Here is a 22,608-nt window from a genome sequence, read left to right as displayed (position 1 = left end):
AGGAACGCATTTTTGACTCACGTTCATCTATAGTGCCAGGTACATGTTTGTTCAGTTTAAATGTTCTAATGTTTAGATGCAGCTTTTTTCCTTCGACGTAACTATATTCTGCTTTCATATTTCACCGTATTTCAGAATCAATTTATCTTCACAGATTTTAACTTGCACGATTTTTTGTAGTATGATTTTTGATGAAGAAGGGAGGAGGGGAGGAAATGTCTCTACATCAGATCATATCCGCAGTACGATACACAGTTGGCAGGTTGTCCCATCTGGCATGCATTCGAGTATAAGACGGATAATTTGTCACTCTGAATCCTTCGATTTGTGAAGAGGCCGAAATCATCTTTGGAAAGATATTTTGCAGCTAATGATACAGGAGGTGTGGGGGAGACTGTTCTTTGAAAGCTACAAAGGCCACAATCTGAGGAGAAATAATTGGTCTTGGCTCTTCTATTAAGTAACAGAGATTGAAAACTACAAAAATCTTTAAGAGAAAATCATCACTTAAAACAATCAGATATGAGAACTAATTGCCCACCACTTTGCAAAATTTGATTTTGGAGGGGTGAGGGCAAGATTGGGGAACCGTAATTTGCTCTTGGCAAACAGACTGAATGCTTAATTAAAATGAACAAATGTACATTTTTGTACATTATGGGAACAATGTTGACAGAAGCTTGGCTTAAAAACCAATGAAAGAAGATAAAAAGATGCATTCATGAAATTTAAATCGAATATCAAAAGGGGCTCAAAAATAAACTGGCTAGCATTCAAGACGATTTTTAAGTTTTTAAAGCAACTACATTTGCCCCAAGCATGTGGAAGACATATATTTGTCCATCTGTACCTAAAGGATATTGGCCTTCCTGCATTGTCTGATTTTTGACTGCAAGAGATTAAGTGCTTCTGTAGCTACCGAGGAAGCCTGCAAGCAGTGCTACACAGTGGCTGAAATAGAACAGTCTCTGGCCCCAGAAAAAAAGTCAGCATGCATTTTTATAGCCCGAACTTATTCCATATTTACAGAAAGCTTGTCAAATACCTCTGTTCAGCATCACAGGCATTCTCAATCTCTGGGTATCAAACATTTTTGCTTATGAAATATTTACATGAGTATACACATGCCTAGAAGCCATTGGCAGTTTTCACTGAAAACAAGCAAGCTTATTTTGTAATTTTGCAGGATATATAGTGGTCCAGCAAGTAGGAAGGTAAAGCGGCTGTTTCGCAAATGATTTATGGAGGAAGGTGTGGACAATTTCAGAGTGAAGTCTGGGCTACAAGACAAATTGTAGCTTTCTGTTACCTTTTAACAGACAATGCATTGCAACGTGCACGCTCCCAGCAAAACACACCATCCCTTAGTATGATAATCTCTGTTATAAACTACAAACTCACGTATACCTGATTTGAAATGCACAAAGGTACTAGTAAGGAAAGCTCCAGGAGGTTACCTCAGTCCACTTTCTCCTAAGTGAATGTAGGTTTGTTCTCAGCAGTGTGACTGACACTTTTACTTAAAGTTCATGCTACAGAGTGACAGAGCTTCTGTCACTTCCCTTGGGATAGACTTAAATATCTTAATACAGTTCACTGTTAAGAGAGTTTTTCCTGATAATATGCCAAATCTTGCCTTTTCTTATATCATTCTATTGCTTTTAATTGTATCTCTACATGGTATACAGCATGCTCCATTCCATATTGGGTTATTGTCAGCACTTAATTAGTGTTTAGACTAAGTATCAAGTCAAAGTTTTATTCTCCTTACCTATGTCCATACATTAATACTTCCAACCTCCTAATTGTTTTCGTCCAAATATATCTGAACAGTAGAATAAACAGCAATAATTCTAAAATGAATAAGAGAATTTGACAGGAACTTTGAAGCAAGAGGCCCAAATTCTTTGATGCTATGTCTACGATTCCTTCTTTGCTGATGTATTTGTATACCTATCTCAAACTGTCCTTGTTAGACCATGTTACAGATTCATGTCTCTATCAAGGTTTCTCCTCAGATTTTTCCTGAATATTCTGCATCTCAGGCCAGCTTACATTTTTCAGTTCTAATTTCACTTTATTAGTTTCTGTCCATAAAATTAATGATCTTTCCTTGTCCTTTTCTATTAACAATTTGTCCCCAGTTGGCACTCAGAACTCTCACTATTTAGTATCATTAAGAAATTTTATTAGTGCCATTTTTACTCCTTCATCCATAGAACTAATGATCATGTTAAATAAAACCAAGATTAGAGTATATCCCCATGATGTTCTTCGACACAACTCCTCGTGGTTTGATCCAATTATTCAGAGCAAACAGGTCTGAATTCATTTTTCAAGCAACATGCCTTAGGACCAGAGTCAGACCTGAAGACGAATTGTATGTACTGATATATCAATGACAAAAGATAATTTATCATGAATTATGTGATAAGAGACTAAAAAAAAATCTCATTAGACAATGTGTAAGATTACAATCAAAATAAGGCATGTGGATACCAACAGAGTTTCCAGGGAATTTGGATGAACTACCAGTTCTCAGAATGATGGAGAGAAAACACAGCAAATTCATACTTCACCAAAAAAAGGCCCAAACAGCTTTTAAGCATTCGATCTCAAGCCGTCATGTTTGTGGTTCCTTCTTCCCTAGCACTTTTCCCCCTCCTCCTTTTGTTCCCCAATACACTGTTGATGACATGGCAGGCAACAGCCTGGCTGCTGAGTTCTAGTTCAGTAGCTCATGCGCTTTCCCTTGTGGAAAACTATGGCAAAGCAGGGATGGAATAAGGACTGGGAAGCATTTGGCAGGCACTAAAGAAGGACCGCCAGAAAGTCATAGGAGGTACTTCCAAGATGTTGGCTAGGACTGATTTAATTTGCTGTGCATCTTTTCAATATTCACAGGTTATTCCAAACCTTCTCACAAGCCAGTGGGGCACGAAGGAGGAAATCACATTGTCCTCTTCCTGCCCTCATGGGAGCAAGTGCAAGGGCTGCAAAGGAGGAAAAGATACCTTAAAGTCACTTGCCTCTTCCACTAACTTATAAGACAAATCCCTGTGTTTACTTCCATTATATACTTCAATTTCATTTGGTTTTGGTGGGAAGGAAAAGGCAGAAGCAAGGAGAGAAGAAAACTGCAGATCGCTTAGTTGTGGTGGTTATGCATTGAGATGTCTATGCAGAAAAAGAAAACACGATAGTTGGAGGGAAAACGTGAAATGTAAAAAAACCCCAAACAAACCTTTAAAAAAATTCACACTTGTGCTTTGTATATGTGTTGCACCTGGTCATTACTGCTGCCAGGCTCGAGCATTTGGCCTGTATTCTCTCAGGTGCTTGTACAAAAGCAGAAGGTTCTGGCTTCGGCTGCTTGACATTGTGATATGAAAAAATAGTAATCATTTTTGTATGACAGATACTTTTGTATAACCTCTCCCATCAAATTATGAGTCATCATAAACTGAAGTCCTCAAATTATATTTTAGGAGAATTATGCCACAGAGCATTTGGTGTCTGTAGAGTAAGATGTCCTACAATGAGACCTCCGAATATGAAGAGTTCTTGTATGTTATCATTCAACCAGCCTTATTGGATTATTTTTTCTCTTTCACAAATTGAAATTCAGAGTTGTGTTCCAGATTCCCAAATTTTTTCACCTTGCAGGAAAGCTTAGCCATTTTGAACTGAAAAGCCCATCAATCTGCAGCTCCCATGTGGCTGGAGAAAAATCTTGTTTATTGTGCATAACCTGGCAGATCCTTGATCAAGGACAACTGAAAAACATTTTATATCATATTGAAAATTCTTTCAGATCTCCCCATCACATGAACTATCATGGCAAACTGTTTTTAAGAAACATGAGAACCTTGTACAACTTAAATGTTCAAATACACTGTACAAATGTTGCTGTGAAACGTATCTTTCTCTATTTGGCGTTTGATGGTTCTGCCATAACATTCCCAATTCAGGGGGTAAGAATCCTCAAATTTGAATTTCTAATTGACACTTAATCTCCACTGACAGTAGTAAGCATTAACATTTAACTATATATTTTCCTCATAGTTTCTGCCTAAGCTAAGAATTTAGCACTGTATTTCTTATTATAATATATGTCTCTGTTGAAAGATAAGCTACTACTAATTTCAATAAATGCCCCTCCAAATTCTGACTAACCTATAAATTCTGGTGGAAAAAGCAGCTTATCAAGATGCTTAAATACAGACTTCACATGACTTCTGTTGTTCATAAGCAGACTTTACTACATAAAGAAACCCTCTCCACTTCACTCATATTCAAGAATCTTCCCCTCCCAGCTCCTAGTTCACTCTCCCTCTCGCTTAAACAACTGTTCCTCTTCCCTGCAGACACATTCAGATGCCCCTGTTTCTTATAAACCAGTTCACTCTTCTTTCTAAAAACAATAAAACCAGTAAATTGTTCTGAAATTAGTAGACAAATAGGCTGATGTATGGAACAGAATCAGTATACTCATCTGCAATGTGCAGAAGATGAAAAACAAGTAGAATGAATTGTAGGTGCTATGTAAAGGAATACTGTCATGATTGTTGGTCCTAAAATTTATCTCCCTCTGAATTTTACAACATATTAACACACTGCTTTTAGACAAATGATATGATTCCCAGCAAACTGTCCACAACAGTCTTCACTTGATCTGAATTTTTAAAGCTACTAGCAATACCTCCATGAAGACCTTTTCTTCTCATGCGGTAAGCATTTGATAACTGATTTTATAATTGTCATTTCTCTTTCAGCTAATTCCTCAAATGAAAGCTAATTACCATTGGTTAACAAACTAATAAAACCCAAAGGCTTAGATTAATATCATTCTAAATACATAATCAGATGCTTTAAATTTTGAGGGAGTTGATAAAATTAACTACCCTCTGCCAATATAAACATTGGACAAAGTCGTCCAGAAAATGACACTGGAGCTATTTTGTGCCTGTTAACATCAGATAGCATGGAAAGCTTAATTCGTCCAGATGCAAAAAAGACAACTGGGGAAAACAAACAAACAAACCCTCAAACAACAACAAACAACAACAACAAAACCAAAACCAACCTTCCTTCTGTGAAAGTGCTACACATACTGTATTAATTACCATTTTAGCTAAAGAAAATACAATACTCAAATGAGACTGTACCAAAGACCATGATTAAATGATCTTTACTTTCCAGGGTAGATTTGGAGAGACTCACATACTGGTAAAAAGGCTAAACAACAATGCCAATCATGGAGTAAAAGAAAGTTGTAGCTAACTTAGAAATTATTACCTTAATTATTAACTTCTGCTCTTGCCTGTTTTACAATGAACATATTTTTTCCATATCAATAGGCCAACAGTATAAGAAACGAGAAACCGACCATAAGCAAATCAAGTAGATACTTCAAGTAATATTCAGATAGGTGCTGGATGCTTTCTTCAAGTAGTGCAAATCCTGATCCTGCAGCTGACTGCAGGGATGGAAACCTGCTACCAGAACCCCTCTGGTCTTCTCCTTGTCCAGCAGAAAAGCAAACAAACCCTACTTAAATTACAGCAATCACAAATACGGTATCCGTGGTTAGCAAGTTGAAGCACTTCTAAAAACAAGTTTGATCTTGTGGAGAGAACGAAAGATCGCTAGCTCTATTATATGACCACCAGCGCTACTAGATTGAGAGTGGTAATATATATCATTGGTTTAATTCTTCAACAGTAGGAATCAAAAACTGCAAGCCCTTCTAATGCACATATACCCTAAAGAGGCGAATTTCACACATCTGCAGATAGAGGAGACAGGAGCACAGCTGGAGGAGACAGAGGAGCAGAAAATAAACACGTACTTACAGAGTATGCTGAGTTTCCCCTCTGCTTAGCAAAAGTCTTACCAAGAACAACTCTCTCAACATATACCACTGTGTTAACTTCCGTCCTGCTTGTTACCAAAAACTAAACAAGGGTACTTACTCCTGCTAAAAGGACTTGTCATGGGACCAGCTGAAATTATTTAGCTAGTCTGGGGTGAAAGGAACATTCCTCAAGGTTGGCCAACTCAGACTGACAAGCAACTCTTGAAAATTTCAGAAGCAGCAAAATGCTAAAACCTAGAAGAATGATGAACACTCTGTAGCTTCCTAAGAGGCTAGCAGGTGTAAGAAGTTCATCTCAACTACTGAAAATTTTTAGCAGCTTGTTTGTGCTTTTGCATTTTTCATTTGTAGATGAACAGCTGGTGGACACAGTAATCTAAATGTATTGACTTATTGAACTAAACCAGGCTACCATTTGGACAACGCATCCATTTTCTAACAGATTGCATATTCCTAGACATCTTCATAACATACTCTGATTATGACAATATATTACTGCTTTTTGGAGTTCTTCACAGATTAAATATTGAGCAAGTTGAACATGCAAAAATAAAGTTATTGTTGTTAATTTTAAAGATCTTAGCCCAAGCCCCTAACATGGTCCAAAAAAAAAAAAAAAAAAAGGAAAGGACGAGAAAAAGGAAGCGAAAAAGGAAGCGAAAAAGGAAGCGAAAAAGGACAGAAGGTTGTCAAATTCACACACACAACTGCTCTTAGCACATTGGCCTTTTAGACACATCAAAGTTGCACTCAAAGCTAGGAAGAGCTCAAAGTCAGTGTTTTTGCCCTGCAAAATAATTCCGTCCAACCAACTGATGTGCAATCTGTAGGAAAATATTTCTCCAAACCCCCTCTAGTGGTTCATCTGTAGGAGAGCTCTTTGCAAAAGACAGAAATGGTTCTTTGAAAACAAAAAGCCTTGTTGCAAGCTTTGCTGGTCTGCTCGGGAAGGTCTGTGAATTAAGAAATTATTCTTCCAGTTTGCCTATCCCAAGAAAATCTGTTCAATCATACAACAAAAATGGAATCCTGTGGCTATTATTTTTTATGTTAAAAAAAAAAAAAAGTAAAAATGTGGTTTCTCAGGTCACGATGTCTAAGTGGGCGCTGGTGTTCCAAATACACGGCACTCCTGTTGGTTACTCATACTGGTTGGGAGGAAGAGAAACACGGAAACAAACATACATCTCAGGAGTCACTGTTGTCTTCTCTCACCACACGGCTCTCTTCCTCCAGATCTCTTTCCTCAACCAACCTAAGAGTGCCCTATCCAGTAAAGTACAAATTCTCTTGTCCTGCCCCAAGGAAACTAAAGGAATGGCTGGAACCTGCTGAACTTGATGAGGTGATAAAAGATAGCTTTTATATTATTCTGAAGCCAAACATCATCACAGTTCAACCAACTTCAGCCTACCCTGTAAGAAGTACAACTAAAGGCTAGTCACTTCCCACAAATGACATTACATTATAAATAATTAATGGTTATTGCTTCATATAAGTATTGCATTTTAAAATAACTTAGATGAGCTTTGATATATTAGAAGTTACTTTCTACTCTTGCTTAAATTAGAAACATCATTTGTGACATTTAAAGGAAAATCAGTTTAAAGTACAAAGTCATTTTGATATCTTTAATTTTTATTAGGCAATTTTGTAGAAGGATGGAAAATAAAAGGGTATTCAAACTACGGACAAAGTGTCCTCTTCTTACCATGACCTGGGACAGACACTGAAACAGTACCGGCCTGTCCTAGATATGAGCTGGCAGTATAGTCCTCATCAGTATCAGAGTCCTGAACTGGCTGGCTGGCATTATTACTTAATAACCACCTCTGGTTCTCATGGAGATTGGGTGATGGAGGAGGGGAGTGTAAATGTTCAGTAACTGATGGACTAGATGAGGAGGATGGCATGGGAGGACCTATGAAAAAAAAATAAAAAAAATTTAAAATATGGGTCAAGATATCACATGAACAACAAATCATTTATTTTTTGAATCACCAAAAGGTGAATAGTCTACTTCAAACAATAAAAAGACATGGACAAAGAAAATATGACAATTGCCAGTAATAAACTGGTTTAAGTGCTTTAGAAAACATAACACAATGCCAAGACTTGCTATTTCAATGGACAGTGCCTATCACGACCTGAAATTCCAAAGTCTCTGCAACATAGAATGACAGAGGAACAGGTGCCAACTGAAATGAAGTATTTGTTGTACAACCATTTGGAAAATACAGTATTTTCTATTTTTCAAGCCTCTAAGCAGAACAAAAATACTGAAATACACGGCTCATGTCTGAAATCTACTTATAGAAGAAAATAATACAGACAAGCGAAGAAAGAGGAAGAGTTTTCCAAGCTCATGCACACAGGGAAACCTCGCAGCCCTAAATTTCTACCATACAAATTATTCTGACAAGAATTTAAATTTTTAGTGGTGTTTCTCAGATACATATACTATTTGAAAGCTATTAAAATATTTTACCTGTCAAACTTCAGTCCATCTGCACGAGTTGTTTTAAAACATGCATATATAACGACTACATCCCATTTCTACATCTTTAAAGTATCTTAAAGGTATCATCGAGGAAGACAAGATTTAAATAAAGCTTTAGGATATCATAACAATGCATTTAGTCCTTCAATGAAACAACAATTAAACCCACTAATAGAGTTACTTGATTTACCCTGTGAATATATTGGCTTTTTATAGTATTTAGTCAGCAAAGATCTGCTGGACTAGTTTTGAATAAAGTATTATGTTGCCTGAAGGTGTGGAATTGTACCAGAAAATGAAGTAGCTTTATTACACACTTTCTGTTAAAAAAATTAGATTAACCTGCATAGATACTATTCATAACTACAAATCTAAATTTAAGTTAAAGGAAGAGGTTTTTTTCATCACGTAGTGATTTGTTTTTATGGTACGTCGTAGTACACTTATGCTGGAGAAGTGCAGCACCTCTCAATGCCGTATTTAATACAACAAATCATATTGGCATCAATACCTTGAATTACTTTCCCTCCCTCTCCCTTTTACACTGCTACAATCATGCTGATTTTTAAAGTTTCCCTCCCCCCCCGCTTTCATATTCAGTTTATCCCATCACATAGTATTCTAAAGATCTCTCAAACACGTTGCTACGTCCTGACCAATTGGTTTCCTTGGAAAGAAACTTGCAACAGCCTCACCACAAACTCTTTCCTTAATTCTTTCACGTCATTTACCTCTTCTTGTAGTGAACAGCACAATATATATTATCATCAATATAAGACTCAGGTTTAGCTCTGGAAGGCAAGTGAGCACTTACTATTACTCCATTAACTAACTCCTGTATGAAACCCAAGGTTTATAGCCAGGAAAATAACAAGGATGGTGAAATGACATTTTACAGGGTCCAACCTGGGAATTTGGAAGTAGAGAGTGGGCACATTTTCAAGTTCGAAATAAAATGCCACCACATTTTCTTGCTACACCTTGATTTTTTACATTGCCTGCTTCAGTAACCTGGATTTGTGGTTATTTCTCGATGGAGTATTTAATGCACCATTTATGATGTACCCAGACCAATTTAGACAGCCATTATATTTAATTTTTAAAATAATTACAATAATAGTTCACAGTGGTTGTTCTACAAATCGGCTCTATGATTTCTTTTTTTCTTTTTTTTAGCTTGGAACAAATCTCCTTTACTTGCTTTGGACTTCTCTGACTGGAGAGGAGAGCTGTAGTAATATGTTCCAGATGTACACTGTCTGGAGCAAATCAGCATCTCAGTAATACCTCTGGAGCATATGCGCAACACTGTTCTCAATATGCTTCCTCTCTCCTCCTCAACTTACACTAACATTCATACACAACAGAGCCTTGATTACACAAACTGTAATAATGCAAAATACCCTGTTGTCTGAAAACGTGTCATGTCCAAGGTCCCTTAATTATTTTGTAAATTCTCTCATTTATTTATTATTATTAATTGTCTCAGCGATTTGTGCCCAGTTGACACTGCACTGCACTGATGAGCAGCCACCCGGACAGAGCATCAATTGGCTGCTCTGGATCAGGGAGCTTCTCAGTTCAGGAAACTCTGTGTCAGGTGCGGGGTGGAACGTGGGACTATTAGCAAAGCTCCCGCTACAACACTCTGTGGGGACAGATCTCTGCTACTGCAAAAATCAGGTGATTAGGGCTGTAACACCACTAGGAAATCATGCAACTTTGATGATTTGATTTTTATAAATAAACGTAATTCTGGCTGGCAGAAGTCTTTCTTGTCACAAAGTTATATGGTCTGCAGAGAAAAGGGAGCTGGTGATAATATGAGCCAAGTCTTCAGAAGAACCCTAGGCCAGCCAGCTGGGACACGTATTTCTGTAGAACTTCATCCAGCACTGGCAGACTTCTGCAGGGAGCTCCTCTTTGATTCCAAGTGAAAAGACAGATAGCTATCCATACTGCCTTTTATAGTATAAGCTACATGTTAAGAAAAAAAATACTTAACACAGTAGAAAGAGGGATCATAAATTTTGTGAATATTCCTTTCAATTTTCTTTTTTTACATGAAATGAAAGGCATTTAAAAATATTTGGTAATAGCTCTTATTAAAGCCTTAACACATTTATAAATCACAAAAATCATTAAGTATGACGAAAATCAATTATATTGATTATAACACTTTATCTATATAGCTTGGAGGCACACGATGATGCAAAGAATATTTCATTCTAAGGAAAACCACAAAAATACAAATATTGTTTTTTTCCCCCTGTTCTGTTTCTTTCGGTACACACCTAGTGAAAATTTCTGTTTTTCTGCTTCGACTTTCTTGTCTATACTTTAAAAAAGCAACTGTTTTTGTTTTTACCATGTGACTTTGATATAAGATAGTAAACTATTTTTCATGAGAAAGTATACTGGGCTTAAGAGTACTTAAATCTCATATTTTAGGTTAGTTATGAAGATAAACACACTTTAATTTGTTGGCATTTTCGTAATGGAAAATACATGACTTACAATTATATTTGTGTATTTCCAAAAAAATTGTCTCACAGAAAAATGCAAAAAGGATCTGTGGCAAATATAGGTAAACTCCAGCAGGAACAGACTCAGTATAGCATTATGTGAAGATGCGAATAAATTTGCTAAGGAAGTAATACAAGTCCCCAAAGAAAGTAAAACCCAAAGAAAATTGGTTGTAAGAAGAACATTAACAAAGAAATGCACCTGAGCTAATAATGGATATATTAAATACAGATGTACAAGGTAATTATGTTAAAAAAAAATATTGTTCTGTGCAAAGATCAGCGCTGATACAAAAGACCGTATAAACTAAAAGTTGGAAGCAGAGTTGATGTCACATATGGAAAAGCTAAAAGGGAGAAGTATGATAAGTGCAAACCATAAAAAAGATAGCAAATAAACCATAGGGCAGACTGCCATCAATAGACTGATAGTAACGGGAGGCACAGGGATGCATGGGACTCTCTATATGAAGTATATTGAGGCTTAAGGAAGCCTAAGGCTGAGCCTCTGGCAATTGCTGCTGCCTAACACCATGGGCACAGAGCAGGGAAGGGCCGGGGCAGAGCTGTGCTGTCAGCCCCAGGGACACGTCCACTCCACCACAACCCAGTGCTGGACAGGTCACCCATGCCCTTGCCCTTAAAAAAACCCCATTAGCCGCAGGTAAGCTTACTTATATGGTATTATAAAGAACGAATCCAACAACTGCTCAGCTTTCATCTTTTATCTGTCCTCACATGCTAAAGAAGCGCTTTGCTCCAATGCTAACAGGCGCGTAGATGAATTACACACTGCATCTCCACTAGACGAATTTCAGAGAAAACTGTATGGCACACTTTTGGGATATGGCATTTAGGAGAAAAGTAGGATGGAAGAGAAACAGTAGTAACAATCTCCTGCTGTTGCAGGGTGGGCAGGCTGGAACAGATGACCCAGAAAGTCTCTGCAGAGCCCAAAAATACATGCACTTACGAAAACTTCCCAGCCGCTTCAAACTCTTGAAACAGAGACATATTGCTGACAACATGATACCAACAAGAAAGGAAAAAAACTTATTTACTTTCATAGTTATAAATCTACACATTCTCAGTACCAAGTTTTAGTTCAGGGAAGACTTCGTTGCTTCGTGGATTTCTTTAACACTGACCTTTTGTTCATATATCTAGATGAGTTCTCAAAACCTGGAATTATCACTTCACTTTGCATAAGATGTATCGTGAGTTACATACTTTGAAAAAGTAATTTCACAATGAAAATTTGAAGGGCCATTATCTTAATCTCAATCAGGAGCATAAATCCTATATCTAAGTCTTAAATACAACTTCTGATGGCTGCTTAAGGCAATACAAGAGTAGACAGCTCTGTTTAGGCTGTTTAGCTATGGCAGAATGGTGCATTTTTCCTTTCACAGTCTTGGCAGCTCTTGTCACTGAGACTAAAGAAAAAAATTCCTCTATCTGCATCTCAAAGACAGAGGGGGAGAGTCTTATTCTGAAGTTAGTGGTAAAGAGTACTTACCTACTTCAATGTCAGTGAGAAAATGCTATTAAATTACAAATTGCAAGGTAGATATCTCCTTTCTTTACTTCAATTACAGGGATTTTTGCTGGTGACTTCATGGAAATGAAGATTTCATGTTATATTAAATGGCACTATTATGTCATATAAACCCCTAACCATACCACATACTGTGGAAAAATATGTTATACATATAATGGCTCAGTAACAGTAGCTATATATATAGATTTTGTACTTTGCTCCTCACAACAAGAAAAGATACGTTGCCCTTTTTAATTTTTTTTTAAATAAAACCGTTAATAGGGTCTTTTAAAAGTGGGATCAGACAGGCAGTGGTTTGTGAAGGTCAGAAATAACGTGTCTTCTGGCTAAATTAATTAGAAACCAAAACACTTCAAACAGGCAGAAGGACACTTACAGCCCTTCTGAATCAAACTGAGATGAATCTTTGCAATCTGTTCTAGGACTTCCCAGTGTGCTGAAAGCTGTAACACACTCTTGTTAAATAGGGCACATATACACTCCCAACAAGTTTCTTGGTCACATTGCAAAGCTTCAACTTCCAATCAATCACGTGTAGATTGACCTAAAAAAGCCCCCTAAAAAAACCCAAACCCCGCACCTGTTGGGTACAACCCCAAGCGACCAGATTTTGGACGTCTTCATCTCAGCATACAATACAGTAAGTTAGTTAAAAGTAAGTTTTAATTGTAAACTCATTTTTTATTATGGACTCCCTGTACGCTCTCCAACCTGTATGACTTGGCACTGGCATTTATCTCTCTGCTGGATACTGCAGCCTTTTGCAGCCAACCTGCAGTGACAGTTATCTCTTAATTAAAACTCTACATGCAAATAGAACTACTGAAAAGTGTTGTGGCATTGCACACAAAGAACGATTATTTATAACCAACACAGTTCTTTTTATCTATTTATACCAGGATTGACCACTGTAGCTACTGTGACGATCTCCCCAAGGAAATACATGCACAGTCTTTCAAATACATACACGTGCACATATACACATATATAAATAAGACTGTATGAATCCATCTGCAGTGAAAAATACTCCAGTGAGAAGAACTATATGCCAAGAATTCTTTTAAAAAGAAATGTTTTCAAATGCATAAAACTGACGCCTCTGATCTACTGTGGGTTTTCCATGTAATTGTTTTTGTTTTGCTTTGTTTGTACGTATAATGGATAATGACCCTTTAACCCCTGAATTAGGAAGTGTATCTTCCAAGTGAGTGTCAATGAACCGTGACTGCATCTCAGATGCAGATCTTAAATAGAACTGACGTCTACCTTTCCCAAATTTCCCTGAAAACTTATTACTTCTAAACAAAACAGATGCATTATCTTGACATGTATTTTAACTCACAAAGTTGCAAATGTTCCGTAGACTGCGAAAGCTGAAAATTTACAAGGCTATAATCAAAGCACATAGATTTGAAAACAAAAGTAATCCACTAGAAAGCAAGAGAAATGCTGGCCTGAAATATTGTAATTTGGTGGTTTTTGTTTTGTTTTGGTTTTTTTCCTTTTTTTTTGGAAGTGCAGCATAATAATCACAGTCTGTAATATAAAGCTTGTAATTGTCCTCTGAAAAAAGAGGAAGATTTCTTAAGAAAAATGGTTATGCATTAGAACTGACACTCATTTCTGAAGCAAACACTTCGTGTTTTGAGGCATTTTGGTGGTTTTGGAAATTTAACAGCTGCTGCTCAGCAGATTGCTAAATGAAAAGGAGTGCCCTGTTCTTACAGGGGTCAGACTGCATGATCACAACAGCTCCTTCTTCACTCTTGAGTTCAGGTAGTGCTTATCTTTGCTTTAAATGGGAGCTTTAGTCTGTTAAGGAATTGCAGAACTGAGCCTTAACTGACAGATTATCATAACCAAAGTGCATCGCTCTCACTACCGTTTAAAATTTATTATTATTATTTTCAAAAGGAATTACCTTATAAGAGCCAGGTGCAGAGCAAAGGCCCACTCAGGCAAACAGTTCAGGAGCTCAAGCATCTCTAGCATCCAGATTTCATTTCTAGGAGCTATTCTGCTAAACTCAACTAGACTTTGCACTTTATTTCTCCCAATATTAATTAAAAGTGGGCATGTAAAATATTGGAAGGGGAACAGAGAGCTATTTCCAGAAGAGTGAAAATCCTCATTCCACTCAGCAAATAATTTTAAGTGATAGGTCTCTGTATTTTTAGAAAATGATACCTAATTCTTTTTTTCTTTTTTAGGGGTGGGGTTTTTTGCACAGAAGTAAGCTGATGAAATCAACACCAGATTGCAAAATGTTTCGATTAACTCGTATCTCCACTTGAGACGTAAAAGTTCTCACACGAAAATGTCACTTCTCCATCTAGAGCATCTGCTGGGATTCAAGCTCCTCTGCCTTGTGATGACAGCCTCACCCAGCACAGCCAGGACAAGGTGACACCAGCTCAGCCACCGGCTCAGCTGTACAAGTCACACGCTCCCGGTTTTGGCTGAGCCACTACGACTTGCAACCAATTCACAAGCCCCCACAGCAAGCACACGGCAGACGGAGCATCACGGCCGGGAGGTCTCCAGGGGCACACAGCGCTCAGGCTGTGCAGGCAGGGGAGCTCCTGGGGTCCCCATCTGGACCCAGCATGGCTTGGCCACAGACTTGGCCCCTTCCTACCATAGCCACCGAGCTGGTGCCTGCTCAAATCCGGCCAAATTACAGAGGGGCATGGTCTCTACAGATGGGCACGTGTACACAGCTGCATTCCGATGCGATGCAAGAGGCACCTGGTTTGCGGTTAATGGTGTCTGCCTCAGTCACAGCCCCGTGCTGCTGCGCTCATCTGCCGGCGCTTACTGCTTCACTGACCGCTACACGGGGTGGAGAGGGTAGGAGAGGTCTCTTGAGGGGACAGGATGTGCAGCCAGTTGTTCTCTCTGCTCCCTATCCACCAATTCACATGCAAACCAAACAACTAAGTCAGCATCACCCAGTGCTCCAAGCAGAACTCAGCCCTTCTCAAAAACCTGCCAAGTTTTTCATGTTAAAAAACCTACAAACTACAAACCACAGACACAAGCAAAAAACAGGAAAAAAACCCCACCAATGTTTTTTCTTGCATTTCCAGAAATGGAACTGAGCATAAAAAACGAAGCTGCTGGCATATACTATAATTGGTGTAGACAGGATAGCCACTCTCAGTCTGTGTGTGCCCTATATTCACTCAGTGATGAGGGTGAAGAGTTTACTAAGTTTCCATTCTCGGTTCTGACCTTTGTAAAAGACTAATTTTTCTGGATGCTGAGATGCTGATATTCTTTCAGATGGCAATTCATAAAGAGTAATCACCTAAAAAGGTAACCTTTGAGGAAATGCTTCTTTATTCTTCCTATCCATGACTTCTTATTATTAGAGGTGAAACGGATTGAGCCGTGTCACATCTGGTTTATCATTCTTCCAGCATGACTCTGTGATAGCCTACGTACTTGTATTTTCAGTGTTGCTTTGGGCCAAATTAGGGGGGGTGGAAAAAGTCTTTTTGGAATAGGACAGGAAATGTATCTGGAAGACCACAAAAGGACTCGAGATTTTTTCTGGAAGGGAGTAGGGGAGAAGCTTATTAAAGTGAAAATAAATATTCTGAGAATGACTCACAAATCATTCAGTTTTCAGAATCAGGTTATTTTCCACCCTCGTTCCTCCCACCCTGGTAAGAAGTTGTCTAAAGAGGAATCAAAATAAATACTAATTAACTAAATTTGTTTTTCTTAATTCTACCAGGCCCTACATGAGAAAAGCACTCAAAGCAATGGTAGGGATGCCAGTTTTGCCTAACAGTGTGGCTGCTGCCTTGCAGTCAGTTATAAAGGGAATCATACCTTTGAAGCAGAGCATCCAGAGCAGCTCTTAATGACAGCAGATTGTCTGTGCTTGCAGACCACAGAATATGATTTGTTTTCTTAGAAGAGAGCACTGCAGTTTAAGAGATTTTGATAGAAGCTAACAAAGATAAACTGCTGAAAAAGCGTTCCATAAAACTCACCTATAAAAACACCTTATTTCTTAACATTCAAATTAGTTATTTATACCTGTTAGCCACATGTTTTGGGCCATTACCTATTTCAAAAGATCAGGGCTGTGGCATAACGAAGGAGGAGGAAGAGAACGAGGAAGGATGCGCTGACTGTTGCCATCTTCACTAGGCTCCTGATGGGACTGGCACATGTCCCGGCGTGAGCTCCGTGTGCCTCCCAGCTCGGCTCTGCCAGGACCAGCACGCTGTCGGGCAGCCGTCACAACCAGCAGCGCTGTCACCAGAGCCTTCCATATTCAAATAAAACATTGTGCCACCACACCCTGTGTTTTCTCAATAAAGTAAGCCAATAAAATTTCCCATAAAACTGAAGAACCACGTGATGCTTACAAAAGCGTAAGTTTAGCAACGAGATGGGAGAAAGCAGTCTTGCAAATGAAACATCAAACTTGTCTAACCAGTGAAGAAGTCTTGAACTTCATAGGGTTCATATGCCTGAAGGTAACACAACTGAGTAGGTATTTTTGATATTCTTTGTCACTCCACTTTCAAAAGCCCTTCCCTTCCTGCTGCACTTTCAAGCTTTGTTCCTTTTTGCAGCTTTTTTTTCTGCTGTATTACATGTAACTCTTTAACAAAGGAATTTTGGGGAGGAGAGGAATTAGAGAATTACCAGAAAATTATCAACTGTTGTCTCACGCAGTAGCACTCTCGCAAGCAACAGGACATATACTGGACATTGATGTCTCATTACATCTAGTATGTAATTTATTTCTCTGCTGGAACAGAACTTATCAGCTTTGCCCATGTGGAGAAAATGTTTCTACCTTAGAAACAAATAGACCACCACAGGCAGGAAGCTGGAAAGCTTAAATGAAAACCCACCGCATGATCACCAAAGTCAGCTTGCTAGCAAAGCTGCTAAGGCAGCTGTGCTGAAACGGGCCAGAGGTGGCATTTTAGGGCCAGATTTTTGACAAAGCCTAATCTCGTTGAGGGATGATTTAGAAAACTGTGAACAATAGAAACTGTTCAGTACGGAGAACTCAGAGAAAGCTGGACTCTTTATTTAGGAGTCTCTGGAAAAACAGCATTAAACAAAAAACCCCCATAAAGTCCCTTATTCTTGCCTGAATACACAAACAACATTTTAGCTGGTGAGAACATTTATATAGTATTTGTAAAGCACTACAAAGTTGCATGTTTTTAGTCACACTCTTCCACCATAAGAAACTATTGTGATCTAAAATAGAATATATTTTGACTAGTTACATAAAGCCCCTATTTGATAGCTTTTAATTTTGTAACATTTTATCTGTGTTTATACTTGGCAGGACTGCATTGTGCTTCAGGTATATGTACAATTTAAAACTATAAATTTCAAATATGGTTAGCTATCCATTCAAGTTCATAAGAACAGAGACTTAACATTTCTTAAAAAAAAAAATATACAAACCCTTCACACTAGCTTAGGTAGGTCAGAAAATGCTGAATGGAGGTAAAAAAATCCCTTTGGCCTCAGACTAAACATAGAAAGCTTAAGTCTGAAAGTGTTTTTCATGAAGTTATGAGCTAATGAACAAAGGTGGGTTCTAATAAAGTTTCATGAAATGTTAGCTATAAAATTCAGCAGTAATAACATAATCTTTATTTCTTTGCCAATTTGACTGCTTCAGAATACTAAAAACCAAAGTAAAGTAAACCACACCGGTTACTTCTAAGAGGTTTTATCTCAATGAAAACAAAAACGGCCCAAAAGATTGGGCCAAAATACATATAAGGAAAATTCCAAAACAAAGAAAATACTTGTTTACGCCTGACCGGAGCCAAGGGTAACAAACACTCTTTACCAAGCTGCTTCCATAATCCTTGGGCTTTTGTCCAAGGACAAGGGAAATGCCAACTGGGCCATCCAAATCTGCTGACAGACAGAGGTTATCCATCTCTTTGAAAAGAGATGAAAGGAAATTCTCGTCTGAGTGCTTTGCAAACTCTGAAACAACTGCTCTTCATCTAAACAGTAGGATCGTCAGCAGAAGCTGTATAAATCTCCGAGTTCCTGAAAAATTATTAATGTTGAAGTATTACACTTCCAAGGTGCACCTCTCGGTACCTGTAAAACTTGCCCGATAAAAGCCAATTACTACACAGAAAGCATTTAAAGACATCGGTCTGCAAGCCCTGCCCTGTAAAACTAAAATTCCCCCTATACTTTATTGCACATGCTTTCCAAGATTATCCACTCCCTCACATCAACCTTCATAAATCTCTACTGCCAAAACATCTACCACAGCACTTACTGATAAGAAAAGACATGAACAAATTTCTTATTCGACTGCCTTTCCCCCCGACTCTGAAAAAGGCACTTTCTAACAGGTTCTTGGCCAAGATTACATTTGTATTCACACAATGCTCCTTTTATAAAAAGGAGTAATGCAACTATTATGAGAGCAGCCCCTGAAAAAGCCAAGTAATGGCTTGACTTTGTCCACATTCATATCAGCACAAAGTAACTGATTTTATACGATTCTTGATAATGCGGCACTATGTAAGGAAATGATTATGAAAGAATGCTTACTAGCTAAACATATTAATTCTGAAAGGATCAGACAATATAAAATGCAATTTATAAGTGCGGAGAAAAAGAGAAATACAGAATTGAAACTGGGTTTACCCATATTTCATTCCTTTTGTACTTTTGCATGTTTATGCCTAACACACATGCAGCTTTTTTGATGCAGTTGCTGTTACTGCATGGTACGTGATTTAGCCTCCTACACTCAAAATGCCATGGTATCTACACGAAGAGATAAAGACAAAGGAATAGTCTTGGCTCCCTTGCTCAGTTATCTGAAATGCTTTCTTTTCTTTGTTTGCATTTGTTATTTATCTTTGAGGTATCCTAGTAGTCCAAATAATCATTCATTACATGTTTTCTGAAGCAGTTATCATTCATTATGTGTTTTCTGAAGCAGTTACAGGCTGCAAAGTCAATTCCTGGTCAGAATTTTTACATCCACAAGTAGAAAACAAATCACAGGATACTTCAAAGTCAGATCCTGTCAAATAGAGAGGGATGTTAACCAATGCAGTTTAATACAAACCCCTCCGTCACACTGTTACAAAGATTATGTGTGCTGAGGTGAGCACGCAGCGATATTAAGAACCATACACAAATTTCTTTTGAATAAAAATGATTCATCAGCCCATAACACTCATCAACCCATGCAAACTCTCAGGAATCCAACTTTCACTGCATCTTTTTGGATCTGTTTATTTCGGAAGATGTGGTATGAATGATGGTATAATAAGTTTTACTGTGTTTTAGGCATAAATGACTCATACATCATTCCACTTGAAAGAAAAAATCCAACATGCAAGTACAATATGTTACCACAGCTGCTCCATGGGAACAACAACATATCCATTTGGAAGCAAAATACGTTTATGAAAATGCCTGATTAGCAGAAAAAGCAGAAAACAATTCATTATAAACAATAATATACAACACAACTGCTTTATTTGACATTTTTATGGTTACAGTCTGTTTTCATGGAATCTATTGGATTAAAATGCATCCAGCTCTTCCCCTCCCACCCCCAGCTCAGATTAGTCTTCATTGATTTTATCCATTAAAAAAACCCTCTAGTTTTCTATAAACCAGGCGTTGAAGTGGGGGCTCCCATGCCAGTTCAATGTAAAGTTGCTGGATAGAGCGCACCAAATTATCTTCTTGCTTCAGGCATCTCCTACCAGGATCCCAGTTTGGGGGCAGAAACCCACGTTGTTCCCTTTCCTTTTTGCTTTGCAAAATACTCTATTTTTATCTTGCATCTCTCCTATCCCCTGTAAAGGTTATGAATTGAACACTGCAAAGCTGGCAGGCAATGTACCTCTGAGAACTGCACAATGTATATAAAGTCAAGGCAGTGCCATCTGCATCACAGCATCTGTGACCTCCTAGAGACAAGGCTTCCTGATGTCTCAATCTTCCCTTTTAAAGCCAAGGAAACCTCTACCCCTCTACCTTCTTCCATCTTACCTCTCCTTGCCCTTTTATTTCCCTTCTCATTAACAGATGCCCTTTTTATTTTCCCTCACACTAAAATTAAAAAGTTTCAGACGCTTCTTCTATTGCAAATTAATTCATTTATTGTAGAAAAGAAAGGGAATTTCCACTGAAAATTACCAAGACAAGAACACATGAGAGTTCTGAATGTAGCACTAGTTGAATAATCACGTCATTTAATGTAAACCACTGGCATACTAAAGTATACTTTTAAATTATTTACAGCATTTTGTGACATGTAGATGGAATAACATAAATACACAGGTAATATGGGCAATGTTACTGTTTCTTTTGATGAAGGCAATCTCAGACATTTTTTTAAAGAATGGGCTAAGTGGGTACGGTTGGGCACTTGTTTAAGGAGTATCATCCAGCCATTCATCGAAGGCACTGCAGACTCTTCAACACAAGACTCAGAATTACCTTTATTCCCACCTGCCACTGGAGAAGCATCTCAGATGGTTATCCCAGCTTTTGGTCAACATAAGAGAGACAAAAGGGCAGAGACAGTAGCCAGCCAGAGAAAAGACACTTGACTATTTTGCTTGATTCAGGCCAGAGGGTTAAGTCTGCGTCACCCACCTTCCAGGTGAGTGCCCCAGCTAATGAGTCCTCAGCTAATAGCAGAGCAACTTGTTCTCCCTTTTTTTTTTTCATTAAAATCTCTGAAGAACTGCGTTTAGTTCGTCATCAAGATGAATGCCAAGCCTGCTAAATTTTTCATGACACTGAATTCTTGTACTCCTGCCAGCCCTAGTTATGTGTGAACATTTTAAGCTCCCTCAGGCATTTATTTTACTACAGAGCCCTGAAATACTTAAGTCTATTAAGACCTAAAATAAACATGCAAAAAGGAGGTATCTGCTAGTTGTTCTCCCAGTCTGTGTTTTAAGGAGGCAGTGCCTACATCAGTGAAGTCTGGAGATTATTCTCAGTGTCACCAGTGAAAAGATAGTAAATTCGGCAGCAAACCCATCAAGCTGTATCAGCTACCGCAGTGGGGTTCAGCTCCATGCCATGGCAGAAGCAGCGCTGTCTACGGGCTGGGAAGAACTGGCCAAATGGGGCTGAGGCTGGAAAAATCAGCTGGAGTGCAAGTGCACAGCTGGAGTGGAAGGTGTAACGCTTTCCAGAAAAGCTGGATACACTGAACTTGCACACAATGACTATTCTGCACGCGTGTTACCCCCTGGGTTTGTGCCCAACTGAGTCCCTGCCTGCTCCCTTGCTGCCAGGAAAGGGGGTGGCTGTGAGCAGACTGTCACTGAAGAATAATTCGCACAGCTTGGCCTTGGGTACCCTCCTTGCCAAAGCCCCTTCTGGAGCAGCAAGCGTGCTGGCTGCAAGCTAGGCTGGCCTGCTGGGTGTCAAACTAGTGGGAGCTCAAGTAAAGAAGGCCAAACACCAAAAGATTTCAGCCCAGCCTTGAAAGGCAGCAGACAACTGGCTGAATTAACCACTGGGCTGCAAATCTAGCACACAGGCGAGGGGCTGTGCATCCCTGAACCACAGAAAGGAGCAGAGAGTACACTCATAACAAATTCCCTACACAAAATATCTGGATTTAAAGTCACCCACTGAAATGATTTTATGGGTACTCGCAGTTTATCTATGCATTTTGTTAGCTGTTCTCTCCAAAGGAGGGCTGGAAAGAGAGCAGGCTTCATTGTTTATCTTGAGGTCTCTTATTCCCTACAGGAACGCCAACAGCACTTCCATCCACAATGCTCCATTATCATCGCTATAATCATTGCTATCACAGAATTGAAATACACTCTATTATATACTGTAAAAGGAAGCACAAACGGCGAGTTTGTGTTCAGAAAAATACCACGCCTAATACCAAATCTGAAGTTCAACATAGTTGTCTAAGAGACACTCCAAGCACGTGTGAAAAAGTACACATGTGGATGTTCACAGTCTTATATTGGAGATGCTATGTACTAAGAAGGCAATATGGACATCTAACTCAGTTGTCACAACCTGCTGGTATGCACAAGACCACAGCTCAGCCCTCTTCCCTTGCATATCTTCAGAAAGCTCCAAAAGACCAAACCATCTTCTACATAATGCCTCTTAT

At 38.6% G+C, this 22,608-nt stretch overlaps 1 protein-coding gene across 16 annotated transcripts in view; it reads right to left on the bottom strand.

The window, feature by feature from the left end:
- TENM3 (teneurin transmembrane protein 3) overlaps positions 1–22,608 on the bottom strand; it is a 512,354-nt gene that overhangs the window by 162,456 nt on the left and 327,290 nt on the right. For 15 of the 16 annotated variants that reach the window (XM_065634158.1, XM_065634155.1, XM_065634160.1 and 12 more), the window contains one exon: positions 7,590–7,799. The exons of the other annotated variant lie outside the window; for it this stretch is intronic. In XM_065634158.1, coding sequence (XP_065490230.1) covers positions 7,590–7,799 — 210 coding nt within the window. The remainder of the gene's footprint in view (positions 1–7,589; positions 7,800–22,608) is intronic. 16 annotated transcript variants of the gene reach the window in all.

This window comes from Caloenas nicobarica, chromosome 4 (assembly GCF_036013445.1).
Source record: "Caloenas nicobarica isolate bCalNic1 chromosome 4, bCalNic1.hap1, whole genome shotgun sequence".
Lineage (NCBI taxonomy): Eukaryota > Metazoa > Chordata > Aves > Columbiformes > Columbidae > Caloenas > Caloenas nicobarica.
Note: the sequence above shows the minus strand (reverse complement) of the source record. Positions and strands in the feature narration are given on the sequence as shown.